The 25561-nt window shown below is 40.6% G+C and overlaps 1 protein-coding gene across 1 annotated transcript; it reads right to left on the bottom strand.

Moving 5' to 3' along the window:
- Nucleotides 1-35: 35 nt before the first annotated feature.
- On the bottom strand, nt 36-25561 carry prmt8a (protein arginine methyltransferase 8a). Its single transcript, XM_086110022.1, has 10 exons — nt 25160-25561; nt 19033-19266; nt 15342-15497; nt 13357-13420; nt 12527-12669; nt 10796-10883; nt 8322-8437; nt 4984-5134; nt 3172-3293; nt 36-1735 (listed from the first exon to the last, which is right to left on the bottom strand). The coding sequence occupies exons 1-10, from the start codon at nt 25226-25228 to the stop codon at nt 1652-1654; spliced, it is 1227 nt and encodes a 408-aa protein (XP_085966148.1). The 5' UTR covers nt 25229-25561; the 3' UTR covers nt 36-1651.

Genomic DNA, 25561 nt, shown 5'->3' with positions numbered 1-25561 from the left:
GAAGCAGCCGATGGATGATTTTACGCATCGCAGTTTATTCAATTTTTCAGACCTCATAAAAACATATGAAACATCATAGTTGAACTGAATATAAATAAGTCAATCAATAGAAGATGCATAAGAACATGCTAGTTTATTATATTTCTGCATTTTGTTGAATACTGTATAACAAATTTTTGGGGATGATTGGAGACTCCAAAGAGTTCCCAGTAAGTTATCCTAAAAATTGCTTTTAACATTAACAATTTGTAGCGGTCAGCTGTGCAATCAGGAGCTGTTCATTTTCAAAAAATAGCGAATTGATCAATCTTAGTATTTTTTAAAATTGTGTATTTTATATTAATCAAGCCTCTTAAGGCTTTCAAAAGGAAAACCTCTTCAGAGTGACAAGATACTCTTGTTTATCTTACTGATTAACTACAAAGCAAAGTTTACAGCCTATTGTTGCGGGTCTCATGTGGACAATTTGATAGATTGTGTGATAATTGCCAGGTTCACATTTTTGGGGGGAAAAACCAGTATAACCCTAAAAGGTTTGACATGGCTAACTTAAGTGGACCCTAATAAATGAACTAATATAAATGCAGCATTGAGAAATAGAATCAGGAACACTTGGGAACTTGGTCAAGGCATTAAGGAGAACAAAGACTCATCAGCCACTTGGATAGGGGATCCGGTACAAGAGCGATATTACCTCATTCACTCCCAAAGACGTTTTGAAACGTCTTTTCAGACTTGGTCCAGAATTGGCTGGTTCTGAATGACCTTTACAAAGATCTTAATGCTTAGTTTTAATTGTGATTTATGTTTATTATTGTTTCCAACGGTGTAGAAATACACAGCATCATACTGATTTTGTGAAGAATATATCTATATCGATTTTTTTTTTTTAATACAGCTCTTGTGCTGGATCGCATTGTATTCTACACTTGTCGTTATTGAAGTAGCAGGTCAAACGATACCAAAACTGCCTGTTCAAACTGATGACATGGGAAACAATAGTATGGAGTTGGGCAAAGGTGTCACCTTTGACACTGTCCATCACGCAAGGTATCAGCACTGTACGCTCACAATTTAACACGTTACCTTTCACATGACTCTCACACACACACACACACACACACACCTAGTAAAGTTCCTGCAGCAGGTTTGTCCTTGGCTGTTGTGCTCAGATGAATAGTTTGACCATCTCTGAGCCTTACATGACACAACTACAAACTAAACGGTTTATCTGACAGCCAGCAAAGGGTCAAACCCAACCAAATTAAGATGTCAAACAGACAAAATGGACAACAGTCATTGGACAGATACTCCTATGCAATGAGGTCCGAGTTATGCTGAAAAACAAATGACACAGGTACATCACTCCATTTCACCAACATGTACAGCGAGAATCTAACTCTGAACAAGTTAGAGCAAAAACACCCCCCCCCCAACCCCGCACCCACCATTACATTCAAAGTTGTTTAACAGTCTGCGCCCATGGCTTCATGACTGACAACATCCATAGCAAGTTGTTAGTGGGGCCACCTCTGTACTCTGCCCCGTCCTTCCATCCTCATTCCACGTTGTTATTTGTCCAGGAAGGTTTTTTTTTTTTTGTCTTCTTCTGCTCCTCGCAAGTGTATTTAATCCCAGTTTCCTGCAAAACCTAGCGCATCTTGTAGTCGTGGACTATCGCTGCCTCACACAGTTGTCCTTTGAAATCCAGCTCAAAGGTGAAGTCCAAGTCCCGCTGCGGGCACAAACAAAAAAAAGTTTGTCAAACATTTCAAGTGAGAATGCTGGAGGGGAAAATGTGAAGTAGTGATCAGATCACATTTTAAATGTCATGTTTTGGTTTGTGACCAACAGGTGGCAGTGTGTGGTTTTTCCCTGCAGCTGCACACCTGTTGGTCGTTAGGTAATAGTGGCTATAAAAGGACTCCCGGCCGACTACTCATTGTCGGGTCATTGTTTGTTGCTCTTTGCTGCTGTCATGTTTGTTTGTTTGTCATGTTTAGGTCCTGTTTTTGGTCATGTTTCTGTTATTGATAGTTTTGAGCATCAGTCATGGTTTTTGTTTGGTACTTTGGACTTTGTTTGTTTAGGATTTAGTTTTCTGTGTTTTATCAATACACTTCTTCAAATACACCCTGCTCCTCCCTCCTGCCTGCTTTTTGGGGTCCACCACCACCACGCAAACGTGACATTAAATTAAGTCACATAACAGTGAAATTACCATTGCAAGAGTTATTCATGTTTCTATCCAAATATTTTAATATTTTTAAAATGGCCAAGTAACCGTTAGCGATGTGCCTTTTTCTGAAAACGTGCATGTGAGATAGACGTTCTGCACTTTTAGTCTAACGTTACAAAACTGTGGAGCGAATTCACATAATGACCACCCTTTCGACTTTCTCAGCCAATGACATGATCAGCGAGACTGGACGACGTTTCAGAGCTGAACGTAACTTCAACTTTGATGCCATGGGTATAGACACAATCATCGTCTACATACTGGATACTGGAAAACTACATTCCACATGTACAGGACTTCCCAGTCCCAAAACGCCGGCAGTAATGTTATCTCATGTGTCTGGTTGGATATTTCTTTATGAATGGGCTTTTTTTCATGTTATGAATGTTATGACAACCTCATGTTTCTTCTGGCTTCTATACTGTATTTACAAAATACTTTGCAATATATTTGGACTTTTTTAGACATGTTTTCATGTTGATTTGCATGCTTGATTTGCAATCGGTGACCAAATACTTTGCACATTTTGTTTAAATCAGCGGTAAAATGATCCCTATCTTGACAAGAGTGCTAATATGACATCCCAAACTGTTTATGTGACTCATTTTCTATATTCATTCAAGATTCAAGATTTTTGCAAACTTGACAATTGTATGATGAAGCCTTGTCAAAAGTTACTAAGTATAAAGATGAGGAGTATAGAGTCCCCGTTTGTTCAACACAGAGGAGAACAAGGTCAACAGTTGTCTGCATTGCTACTGGTGCCGGCTTTGCTCGTCAGTCGTCACCATACAAAAAAAGAGTTTACTGTGGACAGGCAGCTCATTGGGTGAGTCAGACGTTCATTAATCCCGATCAATGTGATGTATCGATAGTTATGGACATCCGGCTATCTCCACATGACTATGAGAGAAGCTTTGTGTAAGACGTACAATATTTTTGTCATTTGGCTTCATTGCAATGCTGCCAGTGATTTCCTCTCCTCTTCGCACAGTTAAGTAGTCCTCCAGGTAGAACACGGTCTGCTTCCAGTGGGTGTATGCAGCATTCGGAGCTAGGGGACACACACACACACAAAATCAACTGTAAGATTTCTCATGATCCAAATGAGGATAGAAAATAGGTGGATGGATGATGGCTGAATGAAAGTCAAGGCATCTAGCCCGGACTATGATTGATCAACTGATGAGAATTATGCCTTTATACTTCTGAAGGAAAAACACATGCTTCTTACTTGGCAAAAAATGAGTGATACACATTTCTTGTCGAGGTTCTGATGTCTTACAAAATCTAAAGTTTGCAATAAGCAGAACCAGTAGGCTTTGTGATTGTCTTGGTGTGAAGAAATGGTCCAAAGTGGCACATAATAACACTTCTTGAACACAGTACGTCGGCTTTAAATGGAGGTTTACCTCTTTCTTATGTGTGTGTGTGTCTATTTGTGCATGTGTGTGTTTTATTTTGTTTGGATCTGACTGACAAAACAATTCAGAGCATGCTCGAGTGCTCTGACCGTCACTGACAATAGCTTAGCTGACATTCAAAATACGAGGTGCACTTGAGTCAGAATGTTCAGCCTGCTGTGCTGGACTGTGGCAGCAATACAGCTTTTCTTGTCTGTATAAACAGTTCTTTGAGTGTATTATATAAAAGGAACTGCCAAATGAATCCTTTTTTGGTCAGATCTTGTCATGTAAATTGGGAGACGAGCTTGCAATTTTTTCCCCTCTGCTTCTCCCTGGTCAGGCTACTCCTGTTTTTGTCCAAGTTGAGATATTACCCCAGCATATGCTTAGTGATTAGGACTGGAAAACTCCCAACTATAAAGGGAGTCGTTTTAGAGAACGAGAGCTAAAATTACACGGCTATATTGATGATGATTTTGGTGTATCTTGTGACCTGTTGTAACTGTCATATGCTTGTGCAGGAGTTTTTTGCCTAACTCAAACTATCCTCAAAATGAGGATAGTTCGAGCGTGTTTTTTTTTCTCCCCCTCTCCCTCCCTTGTGGTTTCTTTCTGACTTCCGGGTTGAGTGAACGCTGGCGCGTTTTGGCTGCCGCTGCTCAACCCATATTGTTTTGTGTTTTTTCTTATTGTTAAGTGTCCTTGGGTGTCTTGAAAGGCGCTTATAAATAAAATGTATTATTATTATTATTTGAGCATGTAATCATAAAATGACTGCAACTGCCATTTCTAACAAATGCAATTTATCCTATCGCCACTAGAGGTCAGTCCCACTATAGCATAGCAGTTTGTCCCTCTTGCATACACTGTAGTGCAAACTGCAACTTTAAAAAGGCACATATACTTAAAGGAATCCCTCTTTGACAGGGCCAGTCAAAACCAGTTTGAAAATCATTTGCAAAAAAAACAAACAAACAAAACAAAAAACACCTTTTAAACATAGCTCTTCAATGGGATATCATAACTGCATATCGCGCAACTGGCTGGTCAGTGCAATTGTGTCCCTGTTCTTGTAGAGATTAGATCAACACCACGGAGAACGGAGACAAAGCAAATATTCGAAAATGTCTGGAGACTCACAATTCAATTGTAGTTTGGACTACTGCTGATGAGATCCCCTCCCCACTCACACACACATATTTATTCCTTCTACCCTGCGGCGTTCCCTTTGTATTTGTTAGGGAAAAGATTCAATCTAAATTAGCCAACATTCATTCATGTGACTTTTCAACAATTGCACTTAAAACAATTCAAAATAAAATAGCTGTGGCATCTTACCCGTGGAGAAACCAGTCTTTTTATGACATTTGGTGAATTCGATGTTGAAATAGGTGACTAGTGCATGTATGTAGTCATTTCTCTGGATCTGCAGGCAGAATGCTGTTGTGAAAGAGAGGTCTTCAGGCTTCACTGTGTAGATGTCCACCTCCTGTTAGCGTAAAGAGATGGATCTCTCACTTATACAGTAAGCTCACAGGTAAATCATCATCAAGCCTCATATCCAACCATGCGATTGTTGCAGGCTTGTACGTGGTCACCTGGTCTCCTGACTCTGATAAAGACTGTGGTTAGAGACAGATTTGTTCAGCTATTATACCACTACACTATTAAGATTTTTATGTTAAATGACATTTAAATGAACTTTACGTCAATCCATTCTCTTCGATGCTTATCTTGTTCAGGATCAAAGGGAACGAGCATTTTACTTCTCAAATGAGCAGGGACTTTTTTTTCAGACCGATACCACTACCACTAGTACTCAAATGCTGAGTGCTCATCGATATCGATTTCTATTGAATCAAAGACAGATCACACCGGTCAACAGCAAATTTTATCGGAGATGACTTTGTGTCCCTATTTGTATTTGTGATGCTGATTTTAAAAAATGCCTGTATTTGTTTTTTAACGCATCAGGTCACTGAGACATTTTCATTTTCATAAGACCTATAAAAGCTCACACAATACGGATTTTACCATACGGAATTTATTGCTATGACATTTCAGAAATCATTTCCACCTTACTTCATAAATATTTCCATATTAAAACATTACAGCAATACAGTACAAATATATCACTATATTATTATTATGAAAACCTGATGTGCAAGGAAAAAAGAAACGAGGGGAGATTTGGAATCAGCGCAAAAAAGCCCTCAAAACTTTGCTCAAAATGAATTGAAAGTGCAAAATAATACAGTTTCAATGGTTGACTGTGTTAAACATAACGCAAAATGTAAGTATTTCATGCCAGCCGATATCAATGAATATCGATTTTATTTATTTAATTACCTATTCAAAGTAAGAAAAAAAACAGTGAATTGATCCTGATTGATAAGAAAATAGAACCATCCAGAAGAAAAATATTCATATGACAAAATATAGATAAATGCAAGTACAAAAAAGTGGAAAAAGATGAGTAGAGCACTGTGTATAATACACAAGGACAAACGCTACATTGAGTGTATTTCATTCAAAAAAAATACTCCTTATTAATGGACAAAATAACAATACAGTATTCTGTTTTTCTCATGTAGGAATTGAGGTAGCAAATATATTTTTTTAATGGTAGTAATACATTAATAATGCACTCTGAGCATTAATATGGACATTATAACCACCCATTTAGTGACAGAAATTGCATCTTAATGGCCAGATGAGGAGTGACATGGACGTAGTTCAGATGTAGTCTGAACAAATTATTACTGTATATGTTTTATGTTCAATAGTCCAAATCCAGTGTGTTGATTTGATTTCGGTTTATTTGCAGTACTGAGAAGAGTTCCAGAGGGTACTGCAGTTCATACAAATTTTCATGTTGCTATTCTATTATGCTATCTATTGACTGCGAATCTGTAATGGTTTTGGTGCGGGATGATGTGTGCTGTAATACATTTTAGTGACTGTTAATAAAACCATAGGAATATTGCTGTTGAAGAGTCTTGATGTTTTTAATAAGTAGCAGCACAACTCTTCAGTCATTTTCAATTTTTTTCTCACTTTGTCAGGTTGCCTGACCCTGCTCCTTGAGCCCCGCTGTTTCTTTTCCCTGTGTATGGGTGTTTTATTGTGCAGAATTGGAAAGACTAGCGGTGCTGGCACCGGTTGCAAACAATCTCACTCTGTGGAATAGTTAAGCCAGTACCGAGCGCCACTACATCACCAAATTAATACTCTCGAATATGAGTGTGTGCAGCAAGCCATCTTGAGTATTTTCTGATTTTGACCAAGTCTTCTTATTTGTATTCCCAGATCATTTTGCTCCTTGCCCGCCAGTTCTGCGTTCTGCACCCTGCCAACTCTAGGATGCCGTTCTCCAACCCAGAACCGTTCACCCTTGGCTACCGCAAGATCCGATACCTTTGGTTCAATAAACTCATCGTTCTAGCTGCCAATTGTCTCCAGTCTCTGGGATTGGGCCCTCCACACGCCCGGAGTCTTAGTACAATTTGACTTGTGATCCTCGTTACAAACTGCAGTATAATAAATTAATGATCTGTTGGCACAACATCACAGACATATAATCAGACTGTGCTCACTCGGTGAAAATAGTATTTAAGCTGGGTGTTATTGTTGGAACCATTGTTTTGTACTTTCGTTATTTTCACAGTGCTTGTGGCTCGTTATGAACTCTCTGTAATATATCATAATTAGCATTAAAACTGGTTTATATAAAAGATAGAAAAGAGTTGCCTGCCAACTAGCACGCGAGCAAAGCAAGCAGAGAGCACTGATGGAATAATCGCATCACATGACAGAATGAAATTGGGTTGAATCAATTGTAGCAAAATGACTTGCAGAAAGGTCACATGCAAGGCATCCCACTGAGATGCAGCAACGAGAGGTTAAATGTTTGAGGCACATCACACACTGGTCTTTTGTTTTTGACACCTATTATCCCCGTATTAGACCTGATAAAATCTTTTTCAAAAAGCTCTCCCTGGCTGATTGTCTCCAAATGCAAAGTTAGTCAAAAATAAGATCTATTGTTCTTATTATTACAATAACATCCGTCTGACTCCAATTTCTCCGTTACAGTCAGCCACAAGGGTTTGATCCTAGATTTATTTATTTTTTTATATTCTCCTGGCCCGACAGAACTTGATATTGTCACGTTTGATCACTCCATTTCAGTGCAAAAAAAAAAAAATGGTCACGGCCTCTTTCTGTTCCAAAACTGCACTTCATAATTTCTGTCAAGCTGGAGTTGTTGTTGTGGCTTCTGGCTCGCTTTATATCTAATCGGTGGTTTACAGCTTTAGTTGCACCACTGGGCATGTTTTCCAATAGAAAAATCCCACCACACATCAACAAACACAAATGTCACAAAAAGTATGTCGACGCCATTGAAATAATGATGATCTTGTCTTGATTTACTCACAATTGTACTTAGTGTAAAATCTGTGCCTGTTTGGTTGAACACAAAGCTGATATGTTTGCAGCAATTAAATCCACTCCGAGCTCATTTTTAATCGTTTTCAAACCACTGAAATTAAATATGAGACCTTGCCTATGTGACCCTAAACAGCTGAACCGAAAAAAGGATTCATGAATTGATAATTCATTAGAACCGATAGCCGCACGCCATTTCAACGGGAGCAAAAGAAAATCTGCCATACCTTGACGAGGCAGGAGTTGGTCACGACCTGTTTGGGGTCCACGACGTCAACCAGAGGCTCCTTCATCGCCACATTGCGGATACAAGTCATATCAAAGCCGTATACGTTCTCCCACCCTTGAAAAACAGCATAATTACTCTAGTATGTTAAAGATTAAAATATGTACGACTCATGCAAATTGCTACTTGGCGATTGTTTTATTGTGTGTTGAAAAGCCAAGGGATATAAACAATGTTGAGCTATGCTGTGCAGCTAGAAAACCACAACAGGCCAGGTTGCTCGTCACTGGGTTTCTCAGAATGTCGAGCTCCCAATGCCTGGAGTTAGCTTTTACGGTGTTTGGAAGCAATTTGCAATAATTTGACACATACATGAAGTCAGATACTTTGTCAACATAAAGCGATGTAAACGCTGACTTCACAATCTTAGCACACAGGCAGGATAGGAGATGACTGTACATTATTCATTGGAACGCAACTATTCTATTTGTGAGCCAAACTAATGAGCTTTTTTTTTTTTATGGGGGAAAATGTGCGGGTCACATATCTGACAATGTTCCACATTCAGATTAATGATGGTCCTTATACTAAGACGGTGCTTTGCTTTGCTCAGAGGAACTGTGAGGAGCACAACGTGTTGACTGAACGCCGCATAAGGCCAATTCTACCTCAGTGCAAAGGTCAAATGAGGCCATCTGCCCACAGAATGAGGAGACGAGTGCAGTTTGTGCAACCCTCGGTTCAGTTTGCCCATGTGTGAAATTCACATTTACACAACTCCACTGCATTAAATAAATAAATAGTATCCGAAGAGTAAAAATAGTCTGACGTCCTAGCAAAGCTGCAGGCTGCCTGAGTATAGTGACACTTCCACGCAACGAAGCCGCGTGCTGCAGATTGCATGGAATATAAATTATCACGCAATTTAGTAGTTACATAAAAGTGACACAAAAATATCAAAAGTCAACATGCTTGCTTGTTATCTTTGGAACAGAACAAAAAACCCCCACATATGCTTGTTTTAAGATATTTTACCATGCTCAGATTTACATTTTTGCAACGCATTCCTTGGAATTTTTTTTTTTGGTGGGGGGAGGGGTTTGCCTTTGACGTTCTTAATTTTAGCTACGTCACTTTCTTATCCGATCAGTTTGTAATCTGATACTGGTGATCGAAGCGCGGTTCTGTTTGTTTGTTAATGACTATTGAGATGCATGGGGAAGATTGGAGACACACCGTCTGACATCTTGCTGACACTACTTAACTTCTTTTTCAAAGATGACTGAAGCAAGTTCAGCGGATGTCATCACCTGCCGTATTTCATGAACTGTGACTGGCAGTTGAATAAAGGTTCCTCTGCAGAGCTTGACGTTTCACAGCTGTTGTAGTTTAGTCGCACAGCAAATATATTGCAGAAGGTTGTTATGAAAACTTAATTTTATTTACGGTCAGTGTTCCACTTGTATGATATATGGACAGTATAACAATGGCTTTGGCACTCTTCTTTTGCTTTGTATCCAGAAGGAAACATCACCCACAGCCCTTGTTGTGCTTTTGGAGTGAGATGACTCAGAGATGGAAAGGCTTGTTGACTAATATTAGCCATTAGCCAGGGTGAGCGTGAGAGCACCAGTTTAAAACAAATCATTTGTAGAAGTGAAATAGCTGCATCCCGTTGAATTTGCGATGGCTCTATGGCAACATGCACATTGGGGAGTGCAGTCCTATCTTTGGTGGCATTTCTTTGATATAATCCAACATGCCTCACATTTGATCTTGTTACTTCTGTCAGAGGTTCATCCATAAACACCAGGCAACATGTTCCATTGGCACGCAAACATACTCGTGTCACGTTAAGTGCCTCCAACAAGTGTGAGAACTGATCTGCTACACTTTGAATAATGAGATGTTCTTTTCCTTCTCCACATTTCTCTTCCCATTGACCTTGACCTTGGTTTCTTCTGCCCACAGGCTCAGGATCTTGCTTCACTGTTGTTTTTTTGCAATATGATGAGTAGTTGCCCTGTGATGAGTTGTTAACCCTCCAAATTCGAGTTTGATGATAATACCCCAACGTTACCTGACCACAAATATTCCTGACAAATAGTATGTTCATTTTTTTTCTCCAAGGAAAGCTCTGCTATCCTCCATTTTAGTTGCCATAATGATTATTACTACAAAACACAATTTGAGATTTTTTTTAAAGCCAAATAAATGGACTTTTCTTCAATTGCCACATCAGTCACAGCTTTTGTTTTACTTCCTGAAGACAAAAGCACCTGCAGCGAGGACACTCCTTTTTTGATTATATCCACAGACTGAAATTAAGTACTCATTGTCTGCAAATGTTTTTTCATGCATGCATTAAAAATGAAGGCCATAGTTACAAAGATGTCGGAACCGAATGCTTTTGTACCTAAATGTAACACAGACAGGTAGCAAACTGCAACACATGCATACTTGCAATGAACTTACAATGAATTTTGAAGTCTTTATACTGCCTGTCCTCTATGGCCAACACATACAAAGAGGCACGATCGGGAAACATGAGTCCACCTGGTTTCTTTTACACAAGAGAAAAAGCAGAGGAATTGTCAATTATAACTCCAATTTTAATAGTTCTCTCATGATTCGCAGTCATTCATCATCTGGTGCAGAGATTTTTTTTCTGCACATGACACAGGTCACAATTTTATTTGGACAAAGTTCGAATTTGGTATAGTGTGTTAGTCATCATACTTGGGATCTTAATATGGGGAAACCCCATAAAAAAGCTTGATCTTTCTTAAATATTCATGATTTTGCATTGACTTAATGTCATTAAAAAGACAAAAAGTTAATTGTTTCAGTCAAGTTTTTATAATCTCATATATTCTTAATTCTTTGGGGGATCACTAGTGGAATGCAGCTCTCCTGGTGACTCCCAAAGAAAACCTCAACATCTTCATTTCAGCCACCTGCAGCTCCACTTCTTGTTGTCTCTTCAGTGGCTCATCGGTACATCATGTTCGGCCTCACCATGTCTGTTTTCTAACTTTACCCCATCATCTTCGCACAGACTCTTCAATCACATCACACCCCTTTACTCCTGTCCTGAGTCTTGCTTCCACTACTCTTTCCCATAACGTCATTACGTGGCTCACCAACTTGATTCCTCTATATAGTTACCGCAACTCTGCACATCGAGCTCGCCCTTGAAAATCCGCACTAGCACACCCCCCCCCGCCCCCCTGACCCGGGTCAAAAACTCTACAGCCACCTCTCCTAGATGCTTTCATACCTCCAAGGATATGTCATGATATCAACTGGCTTTCCATTGTCGTCCTTTTTAGGACCTTTCTAATGTATTCCTTACCAATCATTGTTACTTCCTCTTCTCCCACAATTGCTTATTCTATTCTTCCTTTGCTCTCATTTTGCTCATTCATGGATTCCTCAAAGAATTCTTTCCAACTATGCAGCACATTACAGGCACCAGACCGCCCCTTTCCATCTCTATCCTGATAATCACCCTAACCTGCTACATCCTGTATCCTTTCCATATCCACCTCTTTGTCTGGCCGAGCAGTAAAGATTTGCTCACCTTTACTGTCCAACCTGGCATATATGCCTCTTTTTTGGCCTTTTCACTACGCCGCATTTCCTTGTTGTCAAGGTTGATTTGTTTGGGACCAACAGGTGGCTCTGTAGGGCTCCTCCCACAGCGGCACACCTGTTGGTCATCATGTCATTAGTAGGTTTTCTGTTAAAAGGACTCCCGGCCAGACCACTCGGTGTCGGGTCATTGTGGCTGTTTCTGTTGCTGTCACTGCTTTGGTTGGTTTGTGTTTATCATGTCATATTTTTTTGCTTATGCCAAGAGTTTTGTTCTTACTTTGAATTTTTTTTGTTTTCAGGACTTTGCTTGTTTCAGATTTGGTTTTCTCAGTGTTTGATTAATACATTTTGTCGAGTTGACCCTGCTCCTCCCTCTTGCCTGCTTTTTGGGGTCCTCCACCACCCTCCCCCCTGCACCGTGCCACTTGTATTGTTATCACCTTTACTGAGTCCTCTCAATGTCCCACTTCTTTGTAGCAAACATTCCAAGTCCTCTAATCATATCACAAATTGACATTTATTTTTTTTCCTCAAATATAAAAATAAATATGCTAACTACTATTCACAGTAATAAAACGTTTGAGTTCACTTTGTGTCATGAGTGCTTACCAGCCACTTGTCCCTGGCAAAGATGACCGTGTTCAGCATGGATTCGTAGAAGAGACTATAACCCATCCACTCGGATATAATGATGTCAACCTCCTCCACAGGGAGCTCCACCTCTTCCACTTTTCCATTGATGATGGTTATCACTAAAACACACGTTTGAAATCTCATAAAAATGCTGATTCTTTCTAGCCATCCAAAAATCTTGAATCCATCAGGTTAATCGTATCTATGCTCTTTTGAAAGGAATGTCTGCAGATGTCATGACTTGAGATATGGAGGACTTTATGCGGAAACGTGAGAACGGAAGAAATGAAACCACAAACAGCGAGCGCTTATACAAACTTTGTACCAGTGTTGTGTTCTTATGGAAATGTGTGGACCAGCTGGAGTTTCACCAAAGCTCTTGTGAAGCTCTGCCCTTGGAGAGAGTAGCTGAGTACAGCTTTTGGTTGCTCTATTTGAACATTTAAAGGGTTGATACTAAGGCCAGTTTTAATGACGTGAACCCCGATACCTTTCAAAGTGATTGAAACGTGATTACGTATTTCTTCTGCCTTTCACAGTAGTGTACTGTACGTTGCCGGCATATGTAGATATACAAACTCGAACTTAAAATTACCTTCCATTGTTGTTGTTTTTTTTTTTCATTAAACAAAATTGGATCATTTCACACAGCTGATGATCTGCCACAGCACCCTGGTTTGAATCACTGGTCTACCCCTCTTTATGACCATGTAACTCTTGCATTGCAGATGAAGTTGCAAAAAGGTATCGATTAAGCTGTCAAAGAGAGACTCTGCATTGTCATCGTAAAGTAGAGTAGCTCTTACCGCTGTCGAGGTGGTTGGACTTGATGATCCTTTCTGAGTATTCTGAAATACTGGAACATTCAATCTGAGAGAGAGAAGAAACCATTTTTTTTCTTTTCAAAGATGTCTTTTTAGAAGAGACATTTTCATTTCAGAGTTTTTGCAGGATTAGGGGATGTGAACTGTTCATTGGAAAGAAAAAAATCAACTGGAGATGGGAGGATAGATTCTCAACTGTTCATTGGAAAAAAAAAAACTCCACTGCACATTGTATTCCATCTTTCTGGGGTCATTTGGGGGAAATGCAGCCATCATGTGACAGGAGAGCCATCTGGTCAACACGAAGACATCAGAAGAGGAAAGAAGTCTCGATGTGTTGCATTAAAAGACAACAAGCTACCCTTTTGGTATGATTACGTGGAAGAATGAGGTCTTTTGTTTTAGCGAAAGAAACTGATAAGCATAAGTATCGAGGAGACCTCCACTGCAAAGGACACCACAATCGGGATCTCCTCTTGGGCATTTTCTTTAGAAATAAAGATCAAACATCCGCTTTGAAGTCTTTCCTGACTGTTATTTCTTCAATAATTCAAGACAGACTATTAACGTACATGCCACATTTTGTCAGTGTTGTTTCAATATCAATTAAATAGCTGCAACAATGCTAATCTGTTAATAATTATGTTGTGAATAATGCTTTTGTTGCATGCCATTAATACCATAGCATCATACTGACTTCTTAACACCAGAGTGAATCACTGCGTCTTGTTATTTTTTTTGATTGGCACTGTGTGTGTGTGCGTTTTTTTATTCAACTGTGTCTGCTTATTCATGAGCGTACGTTTTTGTCACCAACACGAGACGACCAAAAGTTAATTTCAACCTACTCAGGTTATAGGTTATACATCATATCATATAGTTTTTAGTGTGTGTGTGTGTGTGTGGGTGACTTGAATAGGGAGTCACATAAGCCTCTCTTCCATTCCCAATGAAACACAACAAGCCTGCTACGAAGATGACACAATTCTGCAGTGCACCCAATAGCTGTCATCATAGACGGATTCCCCACGATCCCGAAGCAAGTTTGTTTTTGCTTTGGCTCGACTAATCATTTGTTAAATGTTTAAAAGAAAATTGTTACTTTATCATTTTAAGACAGAATGCAAATGTAAACCACATGTGACCTGATGGCATAGGTTATTTAGTACGTCTCTTGGACATGCAATCTAGCAAGTGAGTTATAGGCACTCCTGAATATCAATTTCTTCTTTCTTCTTTTAAAATGTACACATAATAGTATAGTGTTGAGTTGGCCTGTAGCCCGGCCTTTTCACCTCAATGGATGGCTCATGTTTCATATAATGCCTTATTAACTCTTGAGTAGAGCGGAATGGGCATATTGCAATGCTCAAAAGTAGATTCAATCCCTCAAGTCATAGTTCCATTTTTTTGTGTGTTTGAGCACAGCCAGATGGGTGTGAGTGACACAAAAATCAGCCGGAGGAGAAACATAAATGCTCGGCAGAGAGAGAGAGAGAGAGAGAGAGCAGAAGGGAATACTCACGCAAGCGCATGTCAACCAGTACCTTATAATTCTAAGTTCATCATTCCTCCCCTGAAGGTATGAAGCAAACATATACCTGTAGTCCCAAAATAGGATCCATGTGGTTATTCTAAGCTAGCGGTGCGTATCCTCAGACATGACCTGACTAGCAATTACTTGTGCCCTCAGTAAAAGTGACAGAGGGCTCTAAAATCGTTACTGCATGGCATGTGTACCGACCTGAGAGGCCAGAGCACTTTTATCACCTGCCTGAGACAGGAGATTCTTCTAAGATTAGAATAAACCTGACCCATGGTGCAGCGGTTCAAATGTCCAGATACACATGAAACAAGCCATACAGAGAGCCGCATACCATACGCGCTATCAAGATGGGCTCCGGCATGGATTTTGAGCCTGTTGCTTTGCCACTGTAAACCTCCATACAGAATGTTGTGTTACCTACCCCATACACATGCTTTGCTCCTGCTTTGGCTGCAAACATGGATAAGATCCCAGTGCCGCTTCCAACATCCAGAACTATTTTATCCTTGAACACGTGCTTGTTGTGGTACATGGAATTGCGGTAGGTGAGCGTCCTCACCTCATCCTTCAACATCTCCTGGTTTAAATGTAAAACAAAACAAGGTGAGAAAGATGCTGATAAGGGTGACCCCGTGGGAAAGTGGCAATTTGTTTCCCTGAGTTTGAAATACGGTCTGACAACTGTGTTTGTGGATTTGCTGTGATATATGCACTGTGTGCTCGTCGTGTATTATATCAAAGTTGCATGGTTTTACACACAAATCAATAAAAGGTGTTTTGGGAGGACTCACATGAGCCTCTGGGCTCAGTCTATTTATTTCTCCTTTTTGCCTTTACCTCGCGCTGTGAAGTGTGGTCAGAAGCGAGATACCGTATTTTCACGACTATAAGGCGCCATTAAAAGTCTTAAATTTTCTCCAAAATGGACAGGACGCCTTATGATGCAGAGCGTCTTGTGTATGCGCTGAGTTCCAAAACCTGACTGATAGCCGACACGCTGTTTATATAGAGAAAAGGCGGAAGTGACTGTGGACAGGCATGCGGCAAAGAAGTCGGCCAATCAGTGAAGGGTGGGTGTGTATATATACATATATGGAGAGAGAGAGAGAGAGAAAAGGCAGACGTGAGTGAGGACAGGCATGCGGGGAAGAAGTCCGCCAATGGGTGAAGGGTGGGCGTGTAAGTGGACGCTAAAGGTACGCCCCAAGCAGGTACCAACACCTGTATAGAGTGTGGCTATGTGCATTGTTGCAAAACAACTTCGGTTTTGGTTTCTAAGAACCCCCGAAAATAAATTCTACAAAGAGACACGCCTACGAAGCTCAGTTCAAACTTCAAGCCATCGGTTATGCTTTTGGCATGCGTGCCCATCTCACAGCAGCGGTGAAAAACCAAGTCAAGCAAATGAACTCTGAGCTTGCCGTTATTCCCGGAGGCTTGACTAAAGAACTCCAACCGCTGGACATCGGCATCAACCGGGCGTTCAAAGTAAAGTTGCGAACGGCATGGGGACAATGAATGATCGATGGCAAACACGACTTTACAAAGAGTGAGAGGCAGCGCCGGGCGAGTTACGCCACAATTTGCGAATGGATTGTGGCTGCTTGGACGAACGTGTCTGCTTGCACTGTTGTTTGAGTTTTTGGCAAAGCCGGCATCATTTCTGTGGAGCCACATGGCAATGAGAGTGACTGACAACGAGAGGGAACACGGTGTTTTTGATGGATTACCGGTACTTGCACAATTGTTCAATTCTGATACAGAGGATGAGGACTTTGATGGATTTCTGGGTGATGATTGATCGAAAAATGTGAGTACATTGTACAATGGCTAAATAAAATACAACGGAACTCAGTTTTGCTTCTGTTGCCTTTTTAAAAACGTGTTTTTAGCTTGTATCTGTATGTCTTGGCATGCTACCGTATGCTTCAAGCTAACGTGTTTTTAGCGTGCGCGCATGAATGCCGTATGTTTAAGCTGGCGTATGTTTTACCACTTTAAAATTGCGCCCAATAATACAGTGCGTTTTGTATATGTGTAAAATACAAAAATAGCACCCATTAATGAGACTGCGCCCAACCATACGGTGCGCCGAATGGTCGTGAAAATACGGTAAATGTACCCCGACTCTTCTCCTAAATCATTCGTCGAAAAAAAAAAGGTGTGTCACAGATCAGACTAAGTTGATGTTCTCTTTTTGTGAAGCCTTACTAAAACTGGACATGGTTAACATGTATCTTCATTCGAGGAAATGTGTGCGATAAAGAAGGAAAGCAAGGATTTCAAGACGCATTTTAATAAGATGACATAAGTGTGGTGCTGTTTGGTTTTATTCATGAGCGCTACAGCTGGATCAAGCGGATGTGCAGATTAATTTGTATTTTTTGTATCTGTTCTGTTATTGTTGTTGTTGGCAAAAGACAGGAGGCAGAGTTAGAGGTGGCTGAGTTAAAGTTGCTGAGATTCTCCTTAGGAGTGACAAGGATGGACACGACCAGAAATGAGGTCATCAGAGGGACAACTCAGACAGGAAAGTTTGGAGAAAAAGTTAGAGATGCCAGACTGAGATGGTTTGGACATGTACAGAGGAGGTACAGTGGATACATTGGTAGGAGAATGTTAGAGATGGAGCTACCAGGTAGGAGACGGAGAGGAAGGCCAAAGAGGAGATTCATGGATTCCGTGAGGGAAGACATGCAGGTAGTTGGAGTCAGAGTAGAGGATGCAGAGAACAGGGAAAGATGGAAATTAATGTGGCAACCCCTGAAAAGGGACAAGCCGAAAGAAGAAGAAGTATCTGTTCTGTTATATATTATTTTACTTGTCTTTGTCTTGTTCGGTTTATGTTCATCTTTTTCACCAGTGATAACTTCTTCTCACCATTCGTAAGAGGATTGAATACATTTCTGCCATGAGACTTAAATGGTCGGTCCCATGGCACATCATGTACAGTTGAATCAGAGTTCACTTTCAGTAGTTTTGGCAGTATTGTTGGAGTAATGTGCTCGTGGACGACCAGATCCAGCTAACAGAGTTCTGGTAAAGAAAGTGATTGCTTTGTGTCACTTGGCCCCCCACTTTACTGCAGCGTCGGATTAGAGCATAGGTGTCAAACTCAGGTCCTGGAGGGCCGCTGTCCTGCATGTTTTCCAAGTCTCCCTGTTGCAACACACCTGATTCAAATGAACAGGTTCAATGTCAGGCTTGCTGATGAGCTGATCATTTGAATCAGGTGTGTTGCAACAGGGAGACTTGGAAAACATGCAGGACAGCGGCCCTCCAGGACCTGAGTTTGACACCTATGGATTAGAGTGAAAGAGTTTTGCTCTGCAAGTAAAAAAACGGACATTGTAGGATACTTTGCCTTTGCTAGAAGTCTGTGCTCAACTTATTTCATGTGTTAATAAGGCCTGTCTTAATGACATCATTATGGACAACTTTAAACCGTTGAAGTGCTTTCAGTTCATTTACACTTGTATTTGTTATGTTTTGGTCTAGTTACGTTTGGTTTTGGTTCCTCATGTGCCCTTTTTTCGCCACCTGTTGTCGTTATCAGTGCCCCTTGTGTGTAACCAATGAGCTCCCTCAACCCTTTGTGATGTCCAGGTGTTTCTCGTCTCGTCACCTAGCTTGTATTTAGTTCCCTGAGTTTCTGTCAGTTTTTGTTGGGTCATTGTGAGTATGTGAGCATATCATGTTTTGTTTCCTGTTATAGTTTGGTTTGATACTTTTGATTTCCAGGCATTTTTTGAGTACTTCGACTTAGTGTTTTTTCCATTGTACTCCTGCGTGTATTTTTGTTAAATACATTTTGGTCAATTCACCCTGCTCCTCCCTGCTTTTTGGGGTCCTACGCCACCATCTTGCAAAACTTGACAGTATTGGTGCTATCTGTGGCCGGGTTCAGTCTCTATCCCTGACAAGTGGCAGGGATTCACTGTACCGAAGTGCAGTAAATTCACATAAAAAGTGCCTAGCAGTGAATGAAAAATCAGCTGCTGTAAAATAGTTCCAAGTGGACAATTTACTAACGTTGTTTCACCTGCACAAGTTCCATGTGCCAATGATTGGCCTTCCAATAAGCGTGCTAACAGCAGGATATACCGACTTACCTCATGGATACCAAAGTGGGCGTAAGAGTCAAAGTAGTAGTCTTTTGAGGTCATCTCCTCTGGATTACAGAGCTTTCCCATCTTTCCCCTTCCAGAGCAGCTTGGAAGGCTGGCAGCGTGTGGCGAATGTGGTGGGACAAGAGGTCTTGGGGTGGGCTGGACGGAAGGCACAGGCTTTGGCAAAGAGGTTGGCTGAGCCGACTGTGATGCAACGATGCGGACCGGCTGTGGCTGCTAGAGAAACAGTAGATGAAATTTATTCCCAAAAAGATGATGCTTTGTGATTTTAGAAATGCACCTTGAAAATATGTACACATTTAACTTGAAAATGAACAAAGTGGAATTAGGTTAAGAACCGACTGTTAGTGTCTTAGATTTCTTTATTCTTTAACAAGCTCGAATGCCAGTTTGGGGCTCCATGTTTGCTGTTTAGTGAGTCCAAACAGTCCACCAATTCTGGAGCATACTTGGATCTCCATCTTGAAGTCAGCCTGTCTGTCAGCACAAGGCAATAAACTGTTGTTCTGCACAGAAGGTGCACTCATAATGCCCTGATTATCTTTTCTAAGGCCTGCTGGGTAGGCTGTAACGGGCTGTGCATTTGTGAGTGAGTGAAATAGAGAACCCGTAACAAAGAAACTGATACACTGAACAGGTCATTCTAGTCTTGACAATCCATCCATCCATTCATCCATCCATCCAATTTGTAATCTGTTTATCTTCACGAGGGTCGCTGGCATCTTGACACTCCTCCTGATCTTAATTGTTCCCGCTGGCAAAAGCAATAAATTGTTTTCAGCACAAAAGGGTCAACATGTCCAGTCCCTACCCTAAATGAATGTTAATGGATTGTTCACTGGTAACCTTTTGTGAAAGAGATGTTCGCACTTGTACCTCGAAATTGGAAGATGTGGAAGGACAAGAGAAATAGGGCACGGGCTGGAATAGGCTCTAGTCACTTACTGAGGAAAAGTGATACAGAAAACGGAGGATGGGTTGCTCATTATATACATTATGTGGTTTGTTCACATATCACATACCTCTCCTGTGGTTGAGAGGAAAGTAATTTCATCTGTGCTGTATGTTGCACATGTAGCACATTTGACAATAAAGTTGACTTGAACTTGAACTTAATGCTGCTCTATCGATGTTCAGTCATGTCAAGCTTGCCGATTTGAAATGGAACAAATTAAGTCTTGAGGAACTCCAAGTTTTAAGCGGACAGATGTGCACACAGACAACCATGTGCGAAAAAGTTGACCTGATAAATTATATGCACTCAAAACCTTTATAGTAGCTGCTTGTGTGCTAATTCATCGATTGTACTGCCACTAGATATGCGAGTGCTGGCCTCTTAGAACCTGCACTACCCATTATCTGTTTCTCTTATCCTGTTCACTGTGGCAGGGTTGCACTCCTCTTGCATTGTCAAAACCAATCAACCATTAAAAATGGAAAGTTATAGCCAAGTGTAGAAATTCAGAATGACAGAGATATCTGCTTGGCCAAGGTCACAAGGTTTAATAGAAACAGCACACATCGGAAGAACTTTACAGTGGGGCGTATACATCACGTTTATATTTGTGAATATTTTACATTGATTGTAGACTCCTTGTTACAGTGGGTAATATATTGTGCGGCAATTCCAAAGAGTCAAGTTGATGTAGCTTGAGCCATTGCACTTTCAAAGTGTTCATGAGTAAGTTACTTAGCACATTGATGCTGTTGTATCAAGTTTTGAGCAGAAGTCGTTAAAAAAATAAAATACATTTTAAAAACACCCAAGATGAAAACAGCTGCAAATGAATGAGAAATATTCTGTAAATGAATGCCACACAACTGATGTTGGTCAGGACACAAGGAAACGCGACCAAAAGGGATGAACCAGTCCTTGTCTGAGCAGACCATCTTGAGACACAAGGAAAAGTCCCACCTGTGTTGGCGTACATTTGCATAGATCGAAAAGGTACCTTTTACTTGATATCCTGTTAAACAGCTGGGCTCCATCTTTAACACGATTATAGAAAAAGAGCAGCATTATAGACCTAGAAACTTTGGTTCATATAACTGTGCAGTATTATACATCACTAATTTAACTCAAGTCATACAGTAATTGAAGTCAGTATAGAAAGTGATAAAGGGGTTTGAATGAGATCCGGAGACAGTAAACTCATAAGTTACTGCAAGTGAAATATTGTTTTATTTAGAGTCATATTGCTAGTAAATATTTAGGAACACTATCCACTTTTTCTGATGTGACCTTCGCCCTCTCACAGACGTACTGGTCATTCTGTATCACTGCCATGATATCATTCATCATTCATTCAACAGAAACATTACATTTGCATACCTGTCAACTCATACGGTTTAGCCATAGTTCATACGGATTTTGTGGTGAATCTTACGTATATGGCCGTATCGCACAAATCATACGGATTCTGAAAATTTCCGCGTTTTTTTTTTTCACCAGCTCCAAATCATTTGGAGTTGGTGAAAAAAGTAACGCAGGAATACAACTCTGAACACAGTAATGCCACTGAGTAGAATGATGATTAGACATTAACCAGACATTGTATTATGGAGATCTACAATAAATATCATTGAAAATTTCGTGGTTTTTTTTCTGCCGTTATTTTGACATATAAAATGCTTTGGTATGTTATAAGGATTTTTTGCTCTTTATAAGGATTTTTTTGGTAGTTTATACAGGTTGGCGCTCCGAAAAGTTGACAGGTATGCATTTGGAGCAGAGCTGGCAAATAAAGGGAGCAGCTCAAACAACATCAATGCATCTTCTAATGCACTGGCAAATGCAAACCCCTCGTGCAGGCAATCAGAAAATTGTGTTCTCAGTTCTTGGATGTATTGTATCTCTATACAGTAAATAATCCCATCCGCGGAATTCTATGGAGAGGAATATCCTTCATCCGGAATAAAAACCTATGCATTAACATTTTGACTACGATATTACGTGTTACCGGAAGTTGCGTAAGCGGAAATTCCACTATCCGTAACCCGGATGGAGGTGTAATGCCGCGGGAGCTTAAATACACGCAACGCCCACCCAATGCGACGGAAAAGACTGACGCTGAAACAAGTTTTCACTTCGCGTTTTTCGATCATCAGATTCTAAACGACGACGTGTAAGTGAGTTTTTATTGCCGTGCGTTTTGCTGTAATTGTGAATGATTTTAACTTTATTCACTTACGTCCTGGAGAACGCGGCACGAGCTTAAAAGCAGCACCCACTCGACATGACCGAAGAAACGTGTTCGCTTCGCCGTTTTCATTCATCAGATTCGAAACGAAGACGTGTAAGTAACTTTTTATTGGCGTGCGTTTTATTGTAATTGCGAAAGATTTTAACTTTATTCACTTACGTCGTGTAGATCATCGCATCGAAACGTAGAAGAACTGTTAGACTGGAGCGGAGCGAGTGAAATGCATCCGTTTGAGCGAGGCTGGACACAAAGTTAAAAAGATCCAGCAGACACTTGGAGTCGGAAAGACGCAAATCTACGAAACTTTAAAAAACAAGGCATCGATTCAACTCCTGATGACAAGCCACCATCCAGCAAGGAAGCAATGCAAATGGCAACAAAAATCCTTCAGTATGCACAAGAATTACCAGACATCGGTGATCAACGGGACAGTTACTTGCAACTAGCAAGAAAACTGTATGACATGCAGGCAAACATTGTCATAAACCAAAGAATGCATCCAACAAAACAATCCAAAATACAAATTTTTTCCCAAGACAGAAAAAAATAAACATTAAAATACTGTACGTATTTTACTGTTGTGATTTTTTGGGATACACCTGTATTGCAGTTTTTGGACAGTATATTTTTGTATTTTATTGATTGTGTTGTTACACGTGCATTTTGTCAACATACTTGCAGGTTCATAAAGGACATGTACCATGCTCATTTCCCAAATGAGGAATTTCTGTTATCAGGACAAATTGGAAAGCGCAAACACGAGTCCGTACTAGAGAATATTTACTGTATATACATTTAGCTTGATAGCTACATAGATATTGAACATACTAGCACTTTGTATTTTAAATGTTGTAAATGTCCAGCAAAAAGATCAATGAGAATAGTGAGCACTGAGCATAATGATAGAAGAGTGACTGATATCTAATTCAGGGGCATCATTGTGGTGCACGCGGGCAACCGGCAGCCCTCATGGACAGTCCGCTGGCCTGTTCTAAAAGTAGCTCACCAGTGATAGGACATTTAGATTTTCTCAGAATGTTACCAAAGTTATCATTTGAAAATATAAATGGGTTTTCTCTTGGTACTTTGGTTTCCTCCCACAATCTAAAAAAATCCTGGGAGGTTGATTGAACGCTCTAAATTGTCCCTATATGTGATTGTGAGCCTAAATGGTTTGTCTATGTGTATCCTGTGATTGTCTGGCAACCAGTTCAGGGTGTACCCGGCTTACTGCCCGAAGACAGCTGAGAAAGGCACCAGCACTCCTGCGACCCGTCTGAGTATAAGTGGATCAGATAATGGATGGATGAAAAGTGCTTTGTTACTGCTGCAGCTGTTGTGAAATGCACGATATAATTAAAGTTGTGTTGTATTGTAACATCCATTGATTCTTTCTCATTTTCATTATCTTGTGGTAAGATTTCTGATTTCAAGTCTGGTAAGCATGTTTCTTGTCCATTTCAAGATGAATTAGACGTTCCCTCATCAGTCCCCTTGCTAAAAGCAGTCACAGCTGAGTGTCGGTCTTTGGTTGTTGTTTCAGATGAATGGTTTATAGGTTGGGCGGCAGAGTGGTCGACTGGTTAGGACATCCACCTCACAGTGCAGAGATTGTGGGTTTGAATCCAACCCTGGCCTTCTTGTGTGGTGTTTGCATGTTCTTGCATGTGGGTGTTGTCCGGGTACTCTGAATTTCTCCACATTCCAAAAATATGCATAGTAGGTAAATGGAGCACTCTAAATTGTCCCTAAGTGTAGGAACACAGTACTGCACTGCAGCGCATGGTACTAAAAAAAAAAAAACCCTCTTTCCAGAACAAAGCTTGATTGGGTCAATCTTTTACAATATGAAATATTCTCGAACCAAAGCAATCATATGAGCATACTTTAAAAAAAACAACAACAATCCTTTTCTTGCCCCACAAAGAGCCATTTATGAATCTGCAGTGGTTTACAATAACCTGTGTAGCATTGAGTGACCTTTTGGCTGGCTACAACTGCTTCATCTCCTGATGCAAGAATTTCTAAGCAAGCAGTTTCAAACCATCCAGCAGTCCAGCTACGAGGTACAGCAGCACCATGGACAGCGCTATTGGAGGCCAATTAAATCGAGGTACATGAAGCATCGTGGTGCATAGGTAAAATCTAATTCGACACAATAAGGGTTTCTAATATCTCCCGCCCCACTTTTCTAGCTAAATAATTACAAATCTAAAAAGAGGCTCTCACTACGATGCACCACTGCCAACTATACTATCTGGTGTAATAATAAAATAACACCACTTTGATAGTGTGAATACAGACTTGAAATCTCTCAGTACGATGCACCACATCAACCGATACTATTGGATGTAACAATAAAGTAACACTTCGTGATTGTGTCAATGCCAAGTTATTCATATGATTATCTTTGTAAGAGCAGAATGTCTGCTGCATTGCCTTTGTACATGGATGTTGTGGGAGGATAAGCATCCAGATCCTACTGTCTATATGTGGTGTGTTGTTTTTTTAATGGCTAACTGCTCAACGTGAAAACGAGAGCTGGCACTGATGACTTTTCACAAACTGTATCATTCCTCATGCTGAAATCCCTGTATGCCCCCCCCCCCCAAATCCTTCAGACTGCAAAAAAAAAACATGGTGTACTTGTAGACCAGACGATGCAGCTACTATATGTAGGATGGACAGCACTTGTCTCTTGGATATTTTAACAAACACAAATCGCAGCTGCTCAGAATGTCATTTCAAACTGAATTAAACAAAATTGCGAGGAGAAAGCGTTGATTGCCCACGACGTAACTTTCGCACCGGAGGTAGGACCCACAGGACAAATATGGGCGTCAGAGTCCGAACAACTAAGTGCAGCCGAGCGGTTTTGCACAAGAAAAAAAAACTGACAGACTTACCTCAATGCTCTCAGAATCCGCCATTTTCCTCCTGAGGAGCATGCAACGGGACGAGTGCTTAATTCCCATAAGAAAATTTCTATTTTTACGCTTGACAGGTGAGAAAGCGGCGTGCACCTCCCGCGTTCCGGACGACTTGGTGATTTGTCATTGAATACTCGTCATTTTCATTCTGAAATGCAATGTTCTCTCGACATGTGGTTAAACTGCAAAAAACTACACGAGCGACCAAAGGCGAGCAACGTGTCGGTGCCACGAAGTCGGACAGATTCCATGGCACAAAAGTTTGCAATCCACCGGTGTTCTTTGTCACGGCGAAACGCGAGAAAACATGAGCTGAGGTGAAAATACGTCAAGCGATACTCTGTCCCAGGATGAACAAGTGCACAAAAAAAAAACGCG

This window comes from Hippocampus guttulatus, chromosome 4 (genome assembly GCF_054856545.1).
Source record: "Hippocampus guttulatus isolate MCC_2025c chromosome 4, RoL_Hgut_1.0, whole genome shotgun sequence".
NCBI lineage: Eukaryota > Metazoa > Chordata > Actinopteri > Syngnathiformes > Syngnathidae > Hippocampus > Hippocampus guttulatus.
This window is presented reverse-complemented; position numbering and strand designations above follow the sequence as displayed.

What these genes read in the sequence shown, in the direction of transcription:
- prmt8a (XM_086110022.1), bottom strand. Translation starts at nt 25,228, where the DNA reads ATGGGAATTAAGCACTCGTCCCGTTGCATGCTCCTCAGGAGGAAAATG. An exon ending in CCCACTTTGGTATCCATGAG is followed by an intron (nt 15,498 to 19,032) that starts GTAAGTCGGTAT and finishes CATTTAAACCAG; the next exon opens with GAGATGTTGAAGGATGAGGT. An exon ending in TTGCCAGGGACAAGTGGCTG is followed by an intron (nt 10,884 to 12,526) that starts GTAAGCACTCAT and finishes CTTGTGTAAAAG; the next exon opens with AAACCAGGTGGACTCATGTT.